This window comes from Apiospora phragmitis, assembly GCF_038363925.1.
Source record: "Apiospora phragmitis strain CBS 135458 chromosome Unknown utg000008l:1.0-3514335.0:1.0-3519231.0, whole genome shotgun sequence".
Taxonomy (NCBI): domain Eukaryota; kingdom Fungi; phylum Ascomycota; class Sordariomycetes; order Amphisphaeriales; family Apiosporaceae; genus Apiospora; species Apiospora phragmitis.
Window position 1 is genome coordinate 2,832,292 of NW_027117407.1, and position 21,887 is coordinate 2,854,178.

The window sequence follows — 21,887 nt, forward strand, 5'->3', positions numbered from 1 at the left end:
GTTTGGTAATATATTTGAGTTTCCTAGCTGGTCGACGATACCCCACACAACCATGATGGCTTCAAAGATGTGAGTAAGAATAACTGTGACGATGCTAGAACTGTGTGCCCCTGAACTGCCTCTCGAGTCTCTATAAGAGCTTGAACTTCATCCCTCCAACAATCTGTTACACCTTTCCTCTGCATCCAGTCTTTCTCAACTGCAACACAACTCACTCGTTCCAATACTCCAAGCACATTCCTTCAAACTTTCAAACAAACCATCGTACTTATTGCACTCACTTCGTCAAGATGCAGTTCTCAATCACCACCGCTCTCACCACGGTCCTCGTTGCCTCATCCTCAGCCTCCGCTCTTACCATTCGCCTTCCGCAATCCTCACGAGATGTTACTGTAAGTCATCAAATCGTGGCTAGAGACACTCAGCCCCACAACTCCCTTTTCAGAGTTCCCTTCTTGCGACAACCAGCGCTAATCCTTCCCCTTAACCACCTAGCCTTCTGGGGACAGCCAAGCCCAAGACAAGATCCAGAAGCGGGAGGTCCTCACGTCGATCCTCACCACGGCCGGCACGCAGATCGTCATCGACCTCACGACCCGGGCCGTCAACGCCGCGACGGCGCTGGTCAAGGACATCAGCAACTGGGACCAGGCGCGGCAGGACTTCACGCAGGCCACGACCAAGGCCATGATGGACAACAACCCGAACCCGAGCCAGTACGTCGCCGCCGCCTGCTACAACAAGGACTACAGCGTGTCAAACCCCGAGAACACGGACGGCAAGAACAGCGTCTCGTTCAAGCTCGGCGCCCTCCACACCAACTACGACTGCCTGTACATGAAGGCGCCCAACACCTTCTACACCCACAGCGACGGTGGATACCAGAACGTAAGTGGTTTGGTTGTCCACCCTTGGAAATGCCTTCCTCTTCTTTTCTCCTTAGCCCTGGCCTGTCTTCTCGGAAACCGGACAAATGCTCACATATCTAATAAACAGCTTGCTTATCGCAACACGAACGCCTGCACCTTCGACAAGTCCACCGGTGACCTCACCTGCGCCTAAGAGCCCAAGCCTACATCTATATCAAACAACATCGGCTAATGTTACACCTGTTATAACTAAACATGTCGATTGCACTTTTGACTTGGCTTTTCTTCATCCGCCACCCGCTCAATTATTGAGATGACGATACATGACATTTCTTCTACCTCTTCTTTTTGCCTTTTCTTTTCTTTCTGTCCCTTCGTGCATTTCAGTTGGCTGGATAGATCGTTCTTTTGCGGCTTTCGGCTTTTAGGTGAAAATAGGGGGACACATAAGAGACACCGGTTGCTGCTACGTTCTGTTGTTCGCTGCGGTATCTGACGGCTCTCATCCTCGAGCTGCTGTTCGTTATGCATGACTGGGTTTGATTTTGATCTTGTATTATTACTGAAAGCTTTCGGAATTTCTTGGGTAGTTGAATTGAGGTTTTACGTTCCTGATTGCTTTTAGCAACATCACAACATTTGGTGTAAGGGTGACCGCAATGAGTCTTTGACAGCCATGCCCCACATCCGAATAAGTCACTCCGAAGTCTTAATAACCCTCCTAATCTTCACCATCAGAAGGCGGCGGTGCATGTGTGAAAACAACGCCAACTCGGTCCAGCATCTGTTCTATCTGGAGCAGCTGTGATTCCATTAGCCAGTACCTCGTGCACTTAGGTTCCGATCGTAGATGCACGCTCCGCAGGCTCAAGAGCCCCTGCAGCTCCTGATCCTGTTGTTGCTTTTTCTCCTCCGGTGGTCGCACCGCTTCGGCCAGATGCTGGAACTGGCGGATCAAGACATCGAGGTAGCGCTCCGGATGGGGGAGGAGGGAGTCGCCAAAGTCGGCGTACGCCGTGTTCCAGGTGTCGCAGAGGTCCAGCTGCTCCAGGTTGGGGGTTAGCAGATCGCGAAGCGACAGGTGCCGGATCTGCTCCGACGGCCCGAACAGCATGAAGATGTCGATGCTCAGGCGCCGGAGACTCGTCATAGTGGGCAAGCAGGCGAGGCGGTTGGCAGCACCGATGTGGGTGTAGAAGTGACGTCCAAACCCCGCCAGGTGCAGCTCCTCGAGCGTGTCGGCGTGGAGCCGGAGGGCAGCATCGAGGGTTGCTTCTGAGTGTGTGTAGGCGCTGGAGTCGCTACAATCTATGCGGCCCGCACCCGACGACAGGCGGCGCAGGTTGGTGGCCAGCTCGCAAAACGCGTGGAAGTGCTTGCAGTGGTAGTTCGGGCTGGACAAATGCCGCGTCAGCCGCCGGAGAGAGGGGCTGTACGCCAGTGTCCGGAGCAAATGCGCCATTTCTACGCTCCCGCTGTCGACAATTATGGTGCGGTAGAGCCGAGGGCGGGCTTCCGCGGCGGTGGAATGGCATGCGAGGCAGAGGTTCCGCAGCGCAGCACGCTTTTCCCGGAACTCCTGCGAAGGCAAATGAGAGCCCGAGTCGAGTTGTGGGAGCTCCAAGTGACTGACGATTTCTGATCTCAGCTCCGCTGGCAGACTGTGCCAAGACATGCTGATGTCGATTGTTTACTGGTGAATAGGAGTTTGTATATCTGGAAGTGTGGGGTAAGCTGAACTCATGCATCCTAACAGGGAGGAATGCTAGAACAAATAAACCAGGCGATTTAATAAGCACTGGGGGGATTTACGGCTACCTAAAGCGCCAAACCCCACCGCCTAAGCTAATCGCTTCGTGGAATGTTTCTGCCCCGAGTCCCTTCGATTCCGGAGCCCAAATTAATAACTAACATCGTTACCCACATGTAATCTCTAGTGTATTAACAGTATGCACTTAGTTCTCGCTCAAATGCTGTGCCCAGGTACACGCGCCGGAAGGCCACGAGCTGCCTTGCGGGCTGCACCACCGACAACGCCCGCGCCAGCATGTACGCTTGGGCGACGAGGCTGCCGGGCAAGGTGCCGGTGTTGCAGACTGTGATGGTGAAGGTCATGGTCCCGGTGGAGGCGGGGGGATCGGCCGGCTGAGTCGAGATATTGATGTCTCGTCCCGTTCGGTTTCGCCTTCTCCTGGAAGTTGAATAGCATCCTTGACAATAAGCCACTACTAATGATATCACAGTAGTCTCTTATAGCTCGCCACGACGAACGTTCACTCCTGGTTCCATCCTTGGCCGCCATACTTCCCATTTAGGTGCTGTTTGATGTGGCGATCCAGCATATCACCTTCCGCGGCCTTGCGACGTGTTTTCTCGTCCCAGAAATCACTAGGTTCGGCGAATTCTCGTACTTGGGCATGCGTTGGAGGAAGGCCTAGAGCCTGCTGGGCAGTAATCCATGGCGCCAAATGCTTTTCCTGGTCAGGACTGAGCCTCTGGAGATCTGCCGCACCCTCCGATCTGGATTGTTGACCTTTTAGTCAGTTCAGGAGCGTTGACCTGGGAATACCGTATTCCCGGGCGGCCTGCTTAGTTGGAGTACCATTTGTGATACAGCCCAGAGCCTCCTGAAGCTCTTCTTCTGAATGCTGCTTCATGATTGATCCTCCGTGCTATATATAACCCTTCGACTACTCTGGAATCCCTCAGAGTGTCACGTCCGCGTATATGCAACTACGTATAGGAATCGGACACATAGCGACCCACCTAAAGCGCATTGGTAAGACCGACGCGGACGTCTGTATTATAACGCCGAATGTAGCCAGTCAGCACCGCCTCGGGGCCGTGATCCATAGGAACTCTGGCAGTCTGGACGACGTGGTGAACCTCGCCCCTCTATACCAGCTGCAGGAAGATAATACAAACCCCGCCAATTTGAACATGCTAGGTGGCATCTCGAATGGTCTGGCTGCGCCGCTGCCTGCATCATGCCTCTACTCAAGCTATTCTCAGAGCTTCGGCGGCCACGTTCGTTACTAATTAAATAATATGAAGGTTTCGTTCGGGCTATCTTTTATTTTATAAAGGGTTGTTCTCTTTGTATAACGTGATAGTCTCGGCTGAGGCTATTTCACTACGTCTATTATCTGTTTCTCGTCTAGTTCCTAGTAACTCTGATCAACTTTCTATTCACGCGGGGAATGACTTACACTGGGCACGAGTGGTAAAGCGGGAACCACGACTAATGTCTAGCCAGCCACCACTCCAGGTCCACGTTGCGCTCAGTTTCCATCGCACTTCCAAGGGATCGCATCGTGAGCTGGAAATCAATCAGCATTATACTACCATCGGTGAGGCGGAGAACATTGCCGGGGTGCATGTCGCCGTGCACAAGGCCGTTGTCATGCAGCTTCTGCACGACATCTCGGCAGCCCTGCTTATCTGCATCGGTCATCCGGTATCCTTATTTTCGTAGCTGGTGGAAGCTGCGCGCCCCTTCGTTGTACTCCATAAGAAAGCCAATGACGCCCCGCGACTGCTCCGTCACCAAGCCGATGATCTTGGGAGCTATGCCAAGGCCCAGAGCTGCGACGTGGCGCTGCATGTTGATCTCGTCGGCAACCTGCCTCTCCAGACAGGCCTCATATGAGTCCGCACTGCCATCTGAGGATATCCAGTTAACAGGCAGTTCGGCTATTTTCCGGACCATCTTGCCGCATCCTCGGAGATCCGGGTGTTCCACCACACAGACCCGGTCGCGGGGACGCGCAACCGTGCTCAGAAAGGGCACGACATTCTCGAATGAATCATAGTCGTGAGAGACGGGATACGAAATCCCCTTGATGCCCTGGAGCTCGACCTGCAGGGGCCGGACGGCCAGTGCAAATCCCCGATATAGCTGAAAGCACTTCACTCCACTCAGATAATTGAGCTTCAAAATCATGGTGTCACTGCCGTCTATTAGCTTAGACTCTTGGTCAAGTAAGTCCTTGGTTATATTGACATACCTGATAAGGTTGTCGATCCTGACTTGCATCGTTAGCCCTCCAGGGTTCTGAATGGCTGACAAAACGACATTGGGCATGTTGGAAGCCATGATGGTAGCTAGTATGTGTATGTATGGTTTGTCTTACCGGCTAGGATGCTGATGGGATTTCTGCGATATATTCTTCTAACAATGGAACAAGCGCATGGCGATATATATATCCGGAAATCATATACTCTGGGCCTCATTAACAAGCGTATGGAAGACTGTAGCATGTTTTCTCACACTAACTTTCTGCTCGACACAATGCCCCTGTCTTAACAATAGCTTTGTTGTTACTATGTACTGTGCTACCACTACCCTGTTCAGCGAATTCTTTGTTCTCCGGAAACCCTGTTTCCCCTGTTTTCCAGTTGCTGATGTCTGTTACATCGCGGCGGGCTTTCATGAAAGACATTGCTAGGCTGTCAGCGACCTAGCAAATTCCGGCAGGATCGACGTGACTTTCCCCTTCTGCTCCAGCATAACCCAGTGCCCAGCATCGAGCAAATACTCTGTGTAGTCATTGGTGGTCCATGGCTTCGTGATGGCCGTCATCTCCTCAGGGATGCAAATTTGGTCTTTGGCGGCTGAGACAGCAACAACGGGAACCCTGAGCATCTTGTCCTCGTTGCTGAGACCAGCCTCGTCCTCCTCGAAGATGCCCCGCATGACGGCACGGTAGTAGCTCAAGGGCGCCTCGGTCGCATTGGGCTGGCTGTAGAGATGCAGCCACAGCGACTTGTCTTCCTCCGTCAGCCAAGTCGGGAGCGGTTGGTTCTTGTTGGCCTTGAGCCAGGCGCGGGCGGCGCCGATCATGGCAAAGTTTTGGCCCCATTGTGCCGCATCGGCATGGTAAAGGAGATGAAAGAAAGACTCGAGCTGAGTTCGTTGTTAGGCCTGTTTTCCTTTCTTTCTTCCTTCCTTCTCCTTCTCCTTTTCCTCCTCTACCTCTAAGCATAGTATCAAGTAAAGCCGGGACAACACCTACATTTTCGCTCATGAGCATTCCCGCGTCGAACGAGTTGAAGAAGTACCAATAACCAAACTGTGTGTACCCCAGCGTACCAAGGGTCCTTCGATTTGTCGCTTCCACGTCGAAGAAGACGCCGGGTGGGAAGTATGACGAGCTGAGGAACACGAGGCCCGAGAACTTCTCGGGATACCACACGGCCACTTTGGACAAGATGGCCACGCCTCAATCATGGCCGACGCCGATGACTTTTCCGAGAGACTCCTGATCCACTAGCTCTTTCAGGTGTCCGCTGATGCGCTTCGAACGGTATGCTTCGAGGTTGGTGGGTTTTTCGCTGTCGCCCATGCCGAGCATGTCCGGGGCCAGCACCCCATAGCCAAGTTGTGCGAGGGCGCCCAGCTGATATCTCCAGTCGTGACGGGATGAAGGGTATCCATGGAGGAGCAGAAACGTCGGCAGCGTTTCGTTGACGGCGGGAGAATAAGTGGAGACGTAATTTGTACCGTCCCCCGTCGTAAGTCTTTTAGCCTCCCCTCCTGCTGCTGCCGTCAGTGCTGCCGTTTGGGCAACATTGGGCAGCGACATTTTCCAAGTCGCTTCAAGATCCGAGAACACAACAGGTAGTGCTTTGCTAGCAACAATCTCACGGACTTGTTGCTTGTGAAGAATGGGGGGAGGGGAGGGGGGAGGGGTTGAATAGGCGTCATGTCATATACCAAGTCCCTAACAAGTATGCATGCAGTCTGATAAGTCACAGATCATACGTTGATGCAAGACCGGCGATCTGCAGGGGCGAGTGTGGGCTCACCATTATGACAGGCCAATGAGAACCCCTACACCCGACGGGTCCGGCACCGACCGTGCCGCAGACCACCTGGCAAAATACGGACATACCTCGCTGGGCAGCTGTCTGGCAGGCCCGTATACCGACTGCTCCGGCCGGTGTGGGCTCTCAGCGTTCATGAGCTCCGATTATTCAGCGGTCGATCGGCAAAAGGTGTGTGGGTGTGGATGCATAACGTGCGGCCTTTGCGGCTTTAATCTAGCTTCTTGTTTGTCGACCAATACCTTCAAGGGAAGCTATACCTACTCTAGCACTCTCGCAGACAATTTCTATTTCATACAATACTTTGATTACAAATCTGCCCCAAGTCGTGGTAAGCCTTCCTTGGCATCCCGATCCGCTTAGCAAAGGCGTGAAGCGGTCGAGGACTCTTATACGGATTCGATTATTCCGAGTTATTTCGAACAAAACGGACAACGAAATGGACATTCATGTCATAGTGTTTCCTACATAGTCGGGTACTAGAAAACTGTTCGATACTAGAGTTGCTTGGGTCAGTACACAGCGTATATGTATAACGGGTGATTTACCTCTAGAAGAGCATGATGATACCAAAATAGAGGCATGCCGCAAAACGGCCCCTAAACCCAAATTACTCCTCCGTTTCAGTAGGCCATTATAATTGATTTGTTAGATAGTGACACGCTGCTGGACGCGAGAAGAGCCCCTATAGTCTCATATCAGGTATTCCTATCCACAACAGGATCCCGAGCTATGCAATAATGGACATAGCCAATCACATGTGAATAGAAGTTCACTTAAGCACCTCATTAATTAAGGTTTTCTGGGTTTATCCTTGCCTGCTTTATGCTCAAGTCGAGGTCCCACCTCGGCACTTGCCGTTTACCCCTGGCTACCGCTATGACATGACTAAGTAGACTTGTTGATATGCTGATAGGCTCTTTTTTGCCTGGAAATATCCAGAAGAACGATCTTATCTACAAGGGTGTTCCGAGATCGAGCCGCTCGGCGTGGGGTGTTATCGGATATTGACCCCATTGGGACGAGTCAGGCACGCGCAGAATGCATCGGCAGGAAAGGGGTGTTCCCATGCTCGCACTGCCGCTTTGACGTTTATGTCCTACGTATGTCCAGTTACCCGGTTGAGGATCCCACCAAGTGCAACATATCCATCATCACGCATCGGAAGGCCAGCTGAATTCAGCTAGGAGTTCGTTCTGTTCCACACTTGCCAGAAACATTTACGAATATACATCGGTTTTTGGACGTATATGGCTTCCACTCCCGGACCGATAGATAAGTGACTCATGTGCTGCCCACGACGATCTGCCGAGGCCCCTCTCGTTTTTCGTAAATATATATGGAGGATGTGAGGAGTATGAAGATGATTCCAGCCCGTGATATCTGTCCGCGTCCTCTACTGCTGCTTTGAAGCCTTCATTGGCCCCCACGCCTGCTCAACTCTATTTCTTTGCTTTGTACTGCAGCTTTTACCGCAGGCTACCCAGAATGTTGAAGCTCGCATCTTTGGCAGCCCTGCTTTTGGCAACTGCGCACTCCGTGTCAGGCGCATGCACCAACCCCTCGATTCGCAAACCTTGGTAAGCCCGTCGAGCGTCGATCACACGCTACGTCTAATCACGAGATCGGGTTGCTAACGTTCCGCTCAGGACGGCTTTGACTGACAACGAGAAGCACGACTTCCTCCAGGCCGAGCTTTGCTTGATGGAAACGCCGTCCAAGACGCGTTATGCCGGTTCTGTCACCCGCTGGGACGAGCTCCAGGCGCTTCATGTCGCCCAAGTACAGTATATTCACACTACTGTAAGTTCACCCACCGAGTCGAACTGCAAAATGGGGCCAGCGATCTAACCACAAGCAATTTAATAGGGCTCATTTTTACCGTGGCATCGGTATTTCATGACCGTTCACGAGTCGTTGCTCCGATCAGAGTGTGCTTACAAAGGGGTTATCCCGTGAGTCTTCCCATGCCTCCCCAAGACACGTCATGGGCAGAGCCGGCACCCCAATAGTAGTAGTAGTGACTAAACCCCTGCCCGCAGATACTGGGATGAGCAAGCCGACCAGGCCGCCGCCCCCCTGTATGCCTCGTCAATATTCAGCGCCGAGACCGGCTTCGGCAGCAACAAGACGGACGAGCAGGGCTGCCTCGTCGACGGCCCGTTCGTCAACGTCACCAACAACCTGCTGTCCGAATTCACGCGCGGCCCGCCCCAGTGCATGATGCGCGCGCTCGACCAGGCGCAGTTCGACCTCGTCGCGCAGGCCAAGGTGGACGCGTGCACCGACGCGTCCGCGACGTACGTGGACTTCAACGCGTGCATCAGCGGCGACCCCCACGTTGCGGGCCACTTCGCCGTCGGCGGCATCATGCTGGACGTCGCGCTGTCGCCCGCGGACCCCTTATTTTTTATGCACCACACCAACCTGGACCGGCTGTGGTGGGTGTGGCAGTCCCGGGACCTCGGCGCCCGCCTCACCGACATGGGCGGCATCAACGTCGGCGTCGCCAGCATCCTCACCGAGGCCCAGCCCAAGTCCCTGACCGCGGACGCCTTCGTGCCCTACTTCGGCGATGACGTCGACAACGTCACGACCCTCAAGCACAATCTCTGGGTGGGCGATATCCTGCCCAACGTCACGATCGCGGAGGTCATGGATCTCCACAGTGATGTCATCTGTGCTGAGTACCTGTGAGGCAGAGAAATCGTCCGGTTGAGCAGGGGATAAATAATTAATGAGGGTAGAAATTGCACGAAAGTAGAGGAAACCAAAACACACGCACATGCCAATAGGTATAATCTAATTATAATATAAGATATGTACATGTTAGCTTATCTGTAATAGAGCAAGTATATACTATAGAAGATTGCATATGTCTTCCCATTTTAGTTGACAAATTACCGCCTAGATGGACTTCAATGGACTGGATTGTAGCAGTGCGCTTCCAATGAGGTTTTCTCGACTAAGCATAGTACTTCGCAAAACCCTGCTCGATGCCCAGGGGCCGGGAATGAGAGCCTTGCAAATGGTACACTCAGCTGCCATTGTCCGGACCCTACGATCCCGAAGAAGAAAGAAATGGGCCGGATATGCGGCAGGTTAGATGAAGGGAGGTATTTGTTCAACTAAGTGCTTCGGAAGCAAGGATCCGGGTCATTAGGGTGACGTCCCCAGTCGGAAATGGCCCGCCGTCAACACGAACCCGCCATCAGGGCTGGGTTTTATGTACAATCCCCCTCTATCGAAACCACATCGACAAGAGCCCCATTATAACAATAAAGCCTGGAAGGCTCTCGGCACTGTCGACGAATGCGGAAATACACCCACGGTCACCAAACGCTACCCAAGATCGGTTTCAGGATTGAGGGGGAGGGGGACCGGGGGGGGGGGCTCATGGCCCAACAGCAAACTTGGAGAGGGTTGGCTCCCGCACAATAACAGGAGAGGAAGGGGTACTTAATCTACTATAACCGCGGCCGAGATGCACAGTCTGAGTGTGTGATACAGTACTTAGTCATGGAAATGCACCAGGCTCTACCATCCACAGACTGGTGCCGAAAGGTGGCAGTGAGTATAGTATCGAGTTATGTACTTCAGCACTCAACTTTATTTCGGGTGAGGCAGGATGGGGGCTTGTAATATCGAGAGCTGATGGCCAGACTGGGCGCCATGGACAGAAGATCGACACGAGGAGGCTGCTTTCAGTGCGTATTATCCACCCAACCCATTACCAGAGACCATTTCTCAAATTAGCGGGCATTCAGTGAGTGCGTTTTGGGACAGCTTTCCTAATCCAGCACAGCGGGAAGCAAATAAAAGTTCTGGGAAGAGAATAATGCTCCTGGGTCCTGCGATTCCCGGCTTAGCCATATAGCGGTTGCTTTTTAGTCGAGTATCAATGCTTTAGATACACGAACCTGGGTCTATCCAAGTATTAGCACGGAAGACCTCTACTTCTAACTCCTCGGCCCCATAGCTATCACAGCATTGTCCACCCTGCTAGGCTTGTATCTACGGATACGAATTATTGAACTATACTACCGCTAGCAGCTTTAATATCATAAGGGTCTGGGCATCAAGGTATGACTAATAAAGATGGTCCTTGCGAGGGCCTGGACGTGGAGGATAGTTATCCCGGGATATTGCAATTACAACGGATACAAGTGAGGGAGTTGAACTAATAAGTGTCATGAAATACAGCCAGCTCGTTCGCTTCTCTATGGCACAGCCACATCAGAGGGCTGGGTTTTAAGCATCGGAAAATTTCCGAGCAAGGTAGTGGGAAGGATTCGCGCCGCAAAAATTTGTCAGGACTTTTCCACTAGGGCGTGAAGATTGAGAAGCTTGGGTTCTTTGCCGCGCCGTACTAACGCGATACCGAGTGCTGGTGCAAAAAGCTCCACGTGGATACAAGTAAGCACGCGTTGTCCGTCATTGCCTAGCCCTAATCTAGGGAGGCAGACAGCCCTCGTTACGGTTGTTATGGGATCAGGACTCTTTAGGCCAACGACCTTGAGCGGCAAAGGACATTGACACTAGCTTATCCGTGGTATTATGAAACTAAGCGCCATCCGGTCAAGGGTAAGCCAGCTAACGGTGCTACGGTCACCTCATGCAACGGCGACCCCTAAATTTAGATAGCCCCTGACAGCACCACATATAAATCAGTATATAAACTAGTCAGCTTTTAATTTATAATTAATTAAATAATACTATCGTTTTCCTTTTCTTTTCCTTTTTTTGATAGGCCGTAAACTTGACGAGTTAGTATTATAACGCGCGATTTAAGATGTTATAAATGACTCGTTAATAAAATAAGCCGCCGAGAAGTATAATATCTTTAAAATAACTCTAAAGGCTCGGATTTACGGCCGTAAAATTATAAAATAATGGAATAAGTCCTTCTAAGCCTTAATAATAGCGGAAGAGTCTTAAATTATAATTTAGTACCTTATATAATATAATTTAAGCTGCTTACTAACGTACGTTATTTTCTAGATATTCGCTTAACAGATTTTTTAAGCTAACGGGATTAATATAATCCTTAATAAATATTAAGTTAAAAAATTTATTACTCGTTATCTATTTATTAGTACTATTTTTTTTAAAAGGATAAATTTTTTAAGGCTTAATATAACTTCTGTAAAAAAAATTATCGAGTTTTTCGAGCGGCTTAACAATCCTATTTTAAAATCGATCCTTTTAAAGTTTCGGTTTAATATTAACGAGATCGGTAACTAGTTCGGCTATAAAATAAATATAATAGTTATTAGATTTATTAGAATAAAAAGAATATTAATTATAAACTCCTTTAACTAAGAATAGGCTTTTACGGTCGAATATAATAACGTTTTAAGCCGAGCCTTACCTCTTTTTATTATATTTAAGGGTTAATAAATCTAGTAGTAATAGTTTTTAAAAAAGGAGGACTCGCTAACGGATATTATAGAGGATTAGGTTTTTACGGTATCCTTTAAAGGCTGGACTAATAAGGAGCTAGCTTTAGTATAATTAAATAAGGTTTTTATTTTTATATAAAACTTGAAAACGAGGACTAATAGCGGCTTATTATCTTAGATAGTTACGTTAGCTATGTAAGCGAGGATTTTATTATAATGTGTTTAAAGTATAAAATATAACTTTTCTTCTTTCCGGTATACTCGTCGTACTTATTATAACCCTTAAATCTTAATCTTTTTAATATATTAAAGAATACTTATTATTAAAAAGTAACCTTATACTATATAAGGTTTAATAATATAAATATAAGTAAAAGGGATTTTCTCCGGTGCTATAAGCTAGTTAGAAGGTTTACCTTTCGGCCGTATATAATAACTAGCGGCTAGGCCGTAATTAATATATTCCTTCGCGATATTAATAAGCCCTTTAATAGCCGGAACCGGAAGATGGAAAACTAGGTAGAGGTAGGATTATTTAAGCCTCCCCTCGACGTTTTCGATAAATAATTCTCCTCTATAACGTTACTAATATTTACGACTAGCCGCTAGATTAAAGAGTTAACGGATACGTTTAGTAGTAATGATATTATTTTCGATAGCGCGACGCGCCGGGTTTTATTCCGGAAGCTTTAGAAAAGTTTAAATACTTTAAATGGCTAGATCGGCTAATTAAAGCACGAGAAGTTAGTTTTAAAAGGTAATTTAGAAAAAGAAAGAGGTAAAAAGAGGAAAAAAGTAATGCTTAACCTTAATTAGAAGTTTACGCGTATACGAAATACTATAATAATTAAGAGGGAAATAAATGGCGTTATATCGAAACCCTAGGTTATTACTCCTTTATTGTTAGCGCCGGAAGCCGTTATAATTAAATCTAATTTTAAATTTAAGATTAAAAGTGTTATAAAAGCGTTTCGGGATTGAAATAATATTTTTAAGATTTTATATTAATTTTTAATTAAATTATTCGTATTATTATTATATAATATTATTGTTAGTTTTTAGGGTCGCCGTTGCATGGGGTGACCGTAGCACCGTCAGCTGGCTTACATGACTGATATTGAGCTGAGCTATCGCGGTTTCGAATTAAGGGGGATGGGGGGGAGGGTTATATATGCATGCGATGATGTGGATGGAAGCAGAGGAGCAGCTGTCCGCAACGCCCGCTTGCTTGAAGAGGCAGTCCGACGGTTGTAGTCGCTTAGAAATGACTCATGAGTCGCGGTGATCCTGACTCATCGTCTTGGACTTTGGGGTGGAGCCTTCACGATAGTTCGTTCAGACAGCCCTGGGCTCCAGTGAGCTTCCGTCAACTTCGGCTGTCAACTACGGTACTTGCAGTATATGCAGTTTTGTCAGTCGTTAGCATGCCACCAACACTAGTGCTGTCAATATTCGAAAGGGCCGTAGTAGTGACCTAGAACTTGCCGGACTCAACGCCAGCCTCGGCATCGTACGACAGAAGAATTTCGGCAGCTAGGAACTCTGGCTACCTCAGGAACATTGCGTCTAGTATGGGTCTGGAATAACGTGACTCGCAAGAAGGCAGCGTGGGCAAGTGTGGAGGTGCAGGATGCACGGAACGGGCCTTGGAGAGAGTTTCGGGTCGATCTTGGTCGGAGATGGGGGAGGTTCGGAGGTAGAGATCTAGATATCGAACCATGCGCTCGGATGCTGCAGAATTTGTGGAGTGGGGACGAAAACAAAACAGCGGCTGAAGAAAAGGGGAAGTGGTGGGACGTTTGGGTGCCAAAATGCCGTCTAAGCGAGCTGCCAGTTTGCTGTCAAGACCTAAACCCCATCTGCCGATCTGCAAGAAAAAGTGGTCTGACTGCGGTAGAGTGATTTGAAATCCGGGTCTGGAGCTGGGAAGAAAATAATGAAATGCTTGTACTGTAGAAGGAACTTGAGGCGGACAGCGGCCTCCCGGAGCCGGCCCGGAAGCTAGCCAGGTTAGCTCCATCCAAGCGCAACGCCACTTTCAACATGCTTGCATTCCCCCCTTGAGCCCTGCCTCTTTGGGCAGGACTATGCTGTTGTGGTTCTCAGCTCTCGAGTTAGCTGAGCCAGCTCGTTTCGCAACCCTGAGCGTTGGCCCTGCTAGTCCGCCCCCGGCTGCCCTCAAGATGCTGGCGCAGAAGGGTGGCAAAGTCCAGAACTATGAGAACACCGGGCCCTTCCCTCGGCTAGCCTATAGGCACTCGCGCTAACAAAGAACGTCTCTCCAGTTGAGCAGGCAATAGTTGAGTTAGTTCAAGCGCTTCGGGGACATGTCCCGATCATTCGGGACGCATAGAAAATATTCCCCTTTCTCGTCGGATATAAGACTTTCTACGTGCCCCGTGTTACCATCATCGGTGCAGCTTCCTCTGTTGTTTCCCCAGTCCTGACAACCATTGACCAATCTGACTACCGGCTTCGCTCCAGCATCTCTCCACCATCCTCCGTAGTCGTCATGGCGGAAACCCGAGGACCGCAGATTTCGGCTAACGCGTGGGCCTTTGTGGTGCTGTCCAGCATCGCAACCCTACTGCGGATATACTGTCGTGGCTGGGTCATCAAGTCGTTTGGGCTCGATGACTGGCTTGCTGTCGCGGCGCAGGTACGTCTTCCCTACAGGTCCATCCTTCTTCCACCAAAGCCAGATACTCATGCTGCATGCATAACAGATCCTCTTCCTCGTATTCAGCTCGTATGAGATCACCGGTGTCACGTATGGCACTGGGCACCACTTTGCCGATATACCTACGGAGAGCTTCAGCAAGGCCATGCAGGTGAGAATTCCGACCCTGCAATAGAAGAAATCCCCTGCACGCATGAACTGTACGTACTGACTTGTTGTGATCTGCAGATGTGGTGGACATGCGAACCAACGTACGTGCTCACCAACATGGCCATCAAGGCCAGCATTGCCATCTTCTTGAGCCGTATCTGCATCGAGAAATTCCACAAGATCATCATTTGGTCCATCCTTGCCTTGACCGAGGTCTACAGCCTGTTTTTCTTCCTGCTTTTCGTGCTCCAGTGCCGGCCCACCGCGCTGTTCTGGCTGCGCTATACCCTCGAACCGCCGGCCGGCATGTGCCTGGATGCGACTATTGTAGCCAAGAGCTTCTACGGCTACTCAGCCATCAGCTGTCTGACCGACTGGACGTACAGTTTGCTTCCCATCATGTTGGTGTGGAATCTGCAGATGAACATGAGGATGAAGATCTCCGTCGTCCTCTTGCTGGCCGCCGGTGTGATGTAGGTCCTCCCATTAGGTCCTCCCATTAGGTCCTCTCATTATTACTCACCCCTTTTTAATTTCTCTTACTTCTTACATCGCCCAATGCCCCCTCTCATTTGTCATACTGCTTAATGGGGTACTAACACAATCTTTTTCTGCTGTTTAGTGCTTCTAGTGCCACCATTGTGCGTTTCCCATACCTCTACTCCCTGACGGACGTCGACGACTTCCTCTACTCCACCTCGGACGTGGCCATCTGGTCGACCGTCGAGACCGGCATCGCCATCACCACGGCGGGCCTCGCGACGCTGCGGCCGCTGTTCCGGAGTGTCTTCGGGCTGGGCTCCTCGGCCCCGGGGGCCGGCACCTCAGCGCAGCAGCAGGGCTACCTCAAGACCAACAGCCAGAGCCGCCGGACCAACCGGACCGGCGGCGGCGGCGGCACCCGCAGCAACAACGACGACCACGACGGCGGCGCGTTCGACCTGTACGAGCGCCCCGTCCCCAGCAGCAAGATGGGCGTCACCACCTTCGTCAACTACGGCAGGGAGGACCCGGAGAAGGGCACCACCTTCGACGGGAAGTCGGTCGCGTCGAGCTCCGTCCACGAGCGGGACGACTGGGACGGCAGCAGCCAGGCCGACCTCGCGCAAAAGCGCCACCAGCCGGAACGGTCGGGGTGGAACATCACCGTCAAGAAGTCCATTATCCAGACTAGGAATGATGACGGCTCCTAGATAGGAGAGACGTCGCCAACTAGTTAATGGCTGCACGTCGGTAAAAATCGAATGTGCTGCCGCTCCATCGCCGGCCCTGATACGGGGTCCGGTTCTATATACCTGTAACCAAACTAATAATGAAAGAAACCCTTAACCAAGCACCGAAACATAGTTTGACTTTCTACTGTGAAACTTGACCTTTTTAGGTGCTAAGAACAGTACAACAGGTCAATAGGTGCCTAGCCCTAGTAACTCTTGTAAAAGCAGCTTTGAGGTCTACTACGCCTTGCCTCCTGTAAATGATCTGAATATCTACTTAAGGTCCTGTAGGCAAGTCTGGCATCAGGATGTTATCGAAGGTCTCCTTTTTGCCGGCGACAGCCGATTCGCCCAACGCGGTGCGGCGTTTCTTACGCGAAGATAAAACCACCGTCTTGGCGCTTCTCGGCATGCGTCATTGTGGTGAGCGGCCGCTGCGCCGTAGACCCGTGCTGACCTCCCCAAGTTGATTGATCGGCGTTTTGGAGAAAGACAATTAATCTCGCTTCCCTTGCTGCCTCCCAGAACTTTGTGGATGCCAGATTAATCAATGGCTCCGCCAGCTGGCTACGCACAGAGCCACGAAAAGCTGCCAACCCCCATGAGTCGCTCTACATAATCACAACACGACTCCTGCATCACGGATAATCACTTGTTACAGCCCGACACCGCTGTTGGGGTCTAGTACGCCCCTGCCTGACATCCTTCCTCAATCCACAGAAGGAACCAACCAACCCCCTTTCTGGTGGCATCCGGGCAGCTCATCAACCTACCATGACGGGCGTGAGCACCTCGTGCAGCCCCGTCAATCTGGCCATCCTGGCGCTCCACGACGCGGACTACGCCTACATCCAGAGCGACGGGAACGCGGTCCACGTCCAGGCCATGACGGCGTGCTGCGCGCCCCAGCCGGCGCACCAGGACGGCTGCTACACGTGGTGCCGGCTGCCCGCGGGCGACGACATCGACGCCCCGGAGTCGCAGCTGAGCTGGGAGAGGGGCTTCCAGTACTGCCTGAACTACCAGGGGCGCCTCGCGAGCGACGGCGGGGGACGCTTCCGCGCGCCTTGGGTCCGCGCGGTGCATAACAAGAGGGAGGAGAAGGCAGCCGTTTCTGCTGCTGCTGCTTCGCGACGACACATGGGGGAGGTGGGCGTGGTTAAGAGGGCGGCTACGTTCTTGGTGCTTGGGGTTCTGTCCTGGGCTTTCGCGTGAACTCCGGGTACTTAACAAGCCGTTTTACTTGGAAGAAGGAGCGATGTACATATACAGCTCTTTGTATATACAACACTATATGAAACAACACACGGACGCTTATTTTGAACACCTGGAGAGGATTTCGACGGCTTGGTACTGATGAGAATCATCGGATCTAGCGAACCCTTCGAGGGTTCCCTGAAGACTTGAACGCCAGTAAACTTCATATGTGACGGTTCGACTAAGGCGTTGTCGCCATTTTCCACGGTTAGTTGCAGACACGCAGTTCCGCTTTCGGAGTCGATTTAGAGCCGCGACACTTCCGGACCCGATCCTAAGAGTTTGGTCCGCAGCTTGTGGGCTGCATCGTCCAAGTAAACTTCATGTCACTAAAGGGGGTCTTCTAGGCAAAGACTAATGGCCGGGGCTTAGAAGGATGGTGATTGCCGCACTATAAGGGACTACGAACCCAAAGGCCCCATGGGCTAATCGGGGAGAACAACGATATTCCGTTCAACACCAGAGTTCTTTGGCGATGGACGACTCCTTCGAAAAGCCGTTGTCGGAGACTTAGGAAGCAGCCTTATAGTATCAACGAGTTCACTCTCCTGACCCATGCCAATCCGGCTCGTCCTACACGATAGACGTCACCCCGCAATCGTCGGATCTGCCAGGGCAATGGGTGTGGGGTTGTCGCGGACTCGGAGCCGAGAAGGACTGATTGAGAAGGCATGGCATGACAACCACCTCTTAATGAGCCTAGCAATAATATTGACTTTGTATGCATGCGGGTTTATTATTATCATCAAGGGGGTTGGTTGTTTACTTTCTGCAAATGGCCCAATCAATTGGGATGGAGGGGGGGTTTCATGTGAAAAAGGTTCCCTTGTCCGGCGCTGGCTGCCCCACCAACCGGGCCCTGCAGGAGCTTTAGCAGCTTATGGCCTTTTGTTGGCCACTAAAATTAGGCTGGTAAATGCTAAATGACACACGACACGTTGTTGGCCTTGCTGATGCAACCACTAACTGCCAACTCTATAGATCCCGGGGATCCGGGGTAGAAGCCTTGCCAGTGTCAACAACACAACGGCCCAAGCCACGTAAACAAGCATCCCTCATTTGGTTAAGATATACCTGCTTCTTCTTCGTCTTTCCTTCCTGAGCGACCCCAGCAGCTACGAGTTTTATTGGCCAAGACCAGTCAGTCAATCAGTCGCATGCCATCGCCATCATGGCTCGCCTCACACAAGCACCGATGACGCCACGCCGGAGCGTCTCCAACCCAGACTCCTTGACAGATCTGAATCGCCTGCTCGCGCGTCTGCAGCAGAATATCCTGCAAGCCAGCGCTGACCAAGAGCGACGCTTACGCACAAGCGAATACGAACGCAACAAAGTCGGAATCGTACGTACTGCCTCTCACGTTACAGCCCACCCACTGACACAGCGCGCAACGCTCTATAGAACCTCGAATATGCGCGAACGCTCCTCACCAAGGTCGAGCAGGATGCGTCCAGCGTCAAAGTCCACGCCCGCCGCCAGGACATACAAGCAGACCTGAACCGCAAACGAGAACTTTTCGAGCAGCTGGCAGAACGTCTGCGCGAGCTGGAGGACTTGAGCATAGACAGCGATGAGGAGAACGAGAGCGACGAGGAAAGCGAGGACCTGCTAGCCGGAATCATACATACGCCCGACGACAGCCCGAATCCGATACGGGCCGACGACGAGGACCGGGATGCATGGTTCGAGCAGGAAGAGGACGACGAGGCAGAAGTCACGGTTCTACACGTACCGCAAGCCACACCCTCGTCACAGACGAAGCCCATTGCAGCGGCTCAGCCGACCACAGTACCCGCGCCACGGATACCAGAACAAGCGGGCACCGCAACGTCGCAGACCGTGCGTACCCGTGGCAAAGGTGGTGTCGATACGCCAGCGGGAGCGGACACGGCCGACACCACGGCCCGCAACCAGCTCTTCGGCAACAAGCCGTCCGCGGCCACGACGGCGCTCTCGACGACGGCCACCACCGAGGCCCTCCTGGACCACCAGCGCGACGAGCAGGACAAGCTGACGGAGTCGCTGCTGGGCATGGCCTCGGCGCTCAAGAGCTCGTCGCGCGCCTTCGCCACCGCGCTCGAGGAGGAGAAGGACGTGCTCCATGCGGCCGGCACGGGGCTCGACAAGAACGAGCGCGGGCTCGAGGCCGCCGCGCGCCGCATGGGCACGCTGCGCAAGATGAGCGAGGGCGCGGCCTCATCGGCCGGTACATCCTCATGGCCACCATTGCGGGCATGTGGGTGCTCGCGATCCTGATCGTGTTTGTGCTCCCGAAGTTACGCTTTTGAGGCAAAGAACGAATGGGAAATGGGGTAAAATCTGTAACAGTTATCGAACACCACAGAGGGCGTTTGGACAGGAGGGGAACACGACTTGACGACGATACCTATATATATATTCATGTATGCACAGCGTTCAATGCCACAATTTTGTAAAAAGAAAAAAACATCGCTCACGCTTGTCCCGATTTTCAGACACTTCCGATGTTAGTCTCAAGATACTAACTGAAATTGCATTATGAACTAAGTAAATTCAACGCAAACATGCGTGTAACACCCAGTAAGATGAGCTGATCCTGTCCCCGGCAATATCCCTCCTCTTCTCGAAATACATTATCGTTGTAAAAGGTTGGAAAAGATCGCCCGCCATAAGCTCAACCTCGAGATCGTCCATCCACCAGATGATATTCCTAAGGTGTTCCAACACCTCTACAAGGATCCGTAACCCTCATCGTCAGCATCACTGCCATCGTTCACCGTGATGGTAATCACCGAGACGGTGCTGCTGGGATCATCTCCCATGTCAATGCCGCTATCGTCCGCATCCTCATAGGCGTTGGCGGTGACCGATCGTGCGACGATGGGCAGAGTAGTAGTGGTGGCGCTTGCGCTGCCACCGCCGGCATCGTCAGATCCTTCGCCGAGAATGGTGTTCATGTCAGGGACCTTGCCCTTGACCAAACCGATCGGCTTGCCACCCGCCTACGTTAATAGGTACATATTAGCATATTGTTCTTTACGTCATCTCCTTCCTATACTCTCAACTTACCGGAATCTCGTAAACGAAACCACGGCCCGCGACATTGCCCTTACCCTTACCCTTACGGAAGGCGGTCACGCGCTCGTCCCAGTCGACGCCCGTCTGACGGGCGAAGAACTTCGTAAAGTCCTTAAAAGCGGTATCGAAAGGACCGCCGGCCGCGGGGCCCTCCATGCGGTCGTAGATGGCCTTGGCGCCCTTTTTCTTGTAGTAAACCCGTCCGACTTGGTACGTGTACGGCTTGGCGTTGGACTCGAAGAGCTAGTAGAGAGCAGAGTCGTCGGTGGTAAGTAGGTATGCTTTCTATATGGAGGGACAGATCTGGGTTCCGAGTTTACTCACCGTGACAGTGTGCCGTTCTCCGTCCTCCCGGCCCGTTAAGGTGATCTCGTAACGGAAGAACGTCTCGTCGGTATAGGCCTTAAACAGACCTATTTACATTGATTAGATACCGTCGGGGTTTAGTGGTGGAGAAACCTACCAGGGTGGACGTAGGTCTTAGCCAGCACCTCGTTCTGCGCCTCCTTCTTCTGCGCCCGGAGGCGCTTGTCCTTGGTCGACTCGGCGATAGTGCGGCCGCCCTTTGCTAGCAGGTAGCCCTCGGTGGGCAGCTTGCGGCCCTTGATGAACGAGTCCTCGAGCCAGTCCAACGAGACGATAACAAGGCCCTTCTTACGCTTAAGCGCCGAGTTTACTGAAGCAGCATGGAGTTAGTAAACTGAGATGAGAAAAAAAGATACTTACCGGATAAGGGCAGCGGAGTTACTACTGCTGCTGCTGACGCTGCTTCCTTACGATGTACTTACCTCGGGCGCTTCGCTTCTTGGGATCAAGGTCCTTGGAGGTAGCCAGCAGGTGCGTGACCTTGGGGTCCAGATCGAACGAGAAACTTCCGCCCCAGGCTTTGATCCAGCGCTGGATATCCGTGTCGGACCAGTCCTTCCGGCCCTCGTCGACGTTACCCGTCGTGGCAACCACGACGCCGCCGAAGATGGGTCTGGGGGGTGTGACCAGAGACATGTTGAGTGAGTGAGTGCTGGTGATGTTTATCTGTTGTGAGAGGGGAATATTGTAAGTTGTGGAAGGGAAAGAAGAGAAAAGAAAGTGAATGGTCTCCCGGACCTAGACTGAGATGGTGTGATGGAGTTCAGACGGGTTGATGCTTGGGACGGTTAGAAAGAAAGGCAGTGAAGATAAAATCCTGGATGCGGAATTTTTCGAGGATGAGAAAGGGCGAGAGATGACTGACAGATAAAGAAGGCAACTCAAATGAGAGATGATGAAGTTCTAGAATACGGGGCTGTGAGGCACGGGGTAGTAACCTTATGCTTGTAACTTACTTCTAGACGGGTCCTCTTCGATACCTAGTGAGTGACCAATACTGAGGAGTTCTCACGTAGATCAAGAAACTCAATGTCACTGCCTTGCGTAATGCTGCGGATAAGGG

General features: G+C 51.6%; 10 protein-coding genes across 10 annotated transcripts; 4 read left to right on the top strand and 6 right to left on the bottom strand.

The window, feature by feature from the left end:
- Positions 1 to 290: 290 nt before the first annotated feature.
- On the top strand, positions 291 to 1,062 carry PG994_009304 (uncharacterized protein; the record flags this gene model as incomplete). Its single annotated transcript, XM_066860713.1, has 3 exons — positions 291 to 392; positions 496 to 888; positions 997 to 1,062. The coding sequence occupies 3 exons, from the start codon at positions 291 to 293 to the stop codon at positions 1,060 to 1,062; spliced, it is 561 nt and encodes a 186-aa protein (XP_066714302.1).
- Positions 1,063 to 1,590: 528 nt separating this feature from the next.
- On the bottom strand, positions 1,591 to 2,544 carry PG994_009305 (uncharacterized protein; the record flags this gene model as incomplete). Its single annotated transcript, XM_066860714.1, has 1 exon — positions 1,591 to 2,544. One exon carries the CDS (start codon positions 2,542 to 2,544, stop codon positions 1,591 to 1,593), a length of 954 nt encoding a protein of 317 aa, XP_066714303.1.
- A 598-nt stretch (positions 2,545 to 3,142) lies between these two features.
- Positions 3,143 to 3,526, bottom strand: PG994_009306 (transposase; the record flags this gene model as incomplete). Its single annotated transcript, XM_066860715.1, has 2 exons — positions 3,143 to 3,389; positions 3,429 to 3,526. 2 exons carry the CDS (start codon positions 3,524 to 3,526, stop codon positions 3,143 to 3,145), a joined length of 345 nt encoding a protein of 114 aa, XP_066714304.1.
- Positions 3,527 to 4,110: 584 nt separating this feature from the next.
- PG994_009307 (kinase-like domain-containing protein) lies at positions 4,111 to 4,323 on the bottom strand (the record flags this gene model as incomplete). Its single annotated transcript, XM_066860716.1, has 1 exon — positions 4,111 to 4,323. The coding sequence occupies one exon, from the start codon at positions 4,321 to 4,323 to the stop codon at positions 4,111 to 4,113; it is 213 nt and encodes a 70-aa protein (XP_066714305.1).
- A 9-nt stretch (positions 4,324 to 4,332) lies between these two features.
- On the bottom strand, positions 4,333 to 4,812 carry PG994_009308 (uncharacterized protein; the record flags this gene model as incomplete). The annotated part of the gene is made up of 1 exon (XM_066860717.1): positions 4,333 to 4,812. One exon carries the CDS (start codon positions 4,810 to 4,812, stop codon positions 4,333 to 4,335), a length of 480 nt encoding a protein of 159 aa, XP_066714306.1.
- A 501-nt stretch (positions 4,813 to 5,313) lies between these two features.
- On the bottom strand, positions 5,314 to 6,454 carry PG994_009309 (uncharacterized protein; the record flags this gene model as incomplete). Its single annotated transcript, XM_066860718.1, has 3 exons — positions 5,314 to 5,775; positions 5,885 to 6,046; positions 6,107 to 6,454. The coding sequence occupies 3 exons, from the start codon at positions 6,452 to 6,454 to the stop codon at positions 5,314 to 5,316; spliced, it is 972 nt and encodes a 323-aa protein (XP_066714307.1).
- Positions 6,455 to 8,183: 1,729 nt separating this feature from the next.
- On the top strand, positions 8,184 to 9,392 carry PG994_009310 (amino acid transporter; the record flags this gene model as incomplete). Its single annotated transcript, XM_066860719.1, has 4 exons — positions 8,184 to 8,275; positions 8,345 to 8,498; positions 8,565 to 8,650; positions 8,738 to 9,392. The coding sequence occupies 4 exons, from the start codon at positions 8,184 to 8,186 to the stop codon at positions 9,390 to 9,392; spliced, it is 987 nt and encodes a 328-aa protein (XP_066714308.1).
- Positions 9,393 to 14,609: 5,217 nt separating this feature from the next.
- On the top strand, positions 14,610 to 17,356 carry PG994_009311 (uncharacterized protein; the record flags this gene model as incomplete). The annotated part of the gene is made up of 5 exons (XM_066860720.1): positions 14,610 to 14,756; positions 14,824 to 14,928; positions 15,006 to 15,400; positions 15,559 to 16,083; positions 16,942 to 17,356. 5 exons carry the CDS (start codon positions 14,610 to 14,612, stop codon positions 17,354 to 17,356), a joined length of 1,587 nt encoding a protein of 528 aa, XP_066714309.1.
- Positions 17,357 to 18,569: 1,213 nt separating this feature from the next.
- PG994_009312 (synaptobrevin) lies at positions 18,570 to 19,657 on the top strand (the record flags this gene model as incomplete). Its single annotated transcript, XM_066860721.1, has 2 exons — positions 18,570 to 18,743; positions 18,803 to 19,657. The coding sequence occupies 2 exons, from the start codon at positions 18,570 to 18,572 to the stop codon at positions 19,655 to 19,657; spliced, it is 1,029 nt and encodes a 342-aa protein (XP_066714310.1).
- A 452-nt stretch (positions 19,658 to 20,109) lies between these two features.
- Positions 20,110 to 21,460, bottom strand: PG994_009313 (uncharacterized protein; the record flags this gene model as incomplete). The annotated part of the gene is made up of 5 exons (XM_066860722.1): positions 20,110 to 20,382; positions 20,450 to 20,701; positions 20,783 to 20,871; positions 20,922 to 21,134; positions 21,247 to 21,460. The coding sequence occupies 5 exons, from the start codon at positions 21,458 to 21,460 to the stop codon at positions 20,110 to 20,112; spliced, it is 1,041 nt and encodes a 346-aa protein (XP_066714311.1).
- Between the last annotated feature and the right edge of the window lie 427 nt (positions 21,461 to 21,887).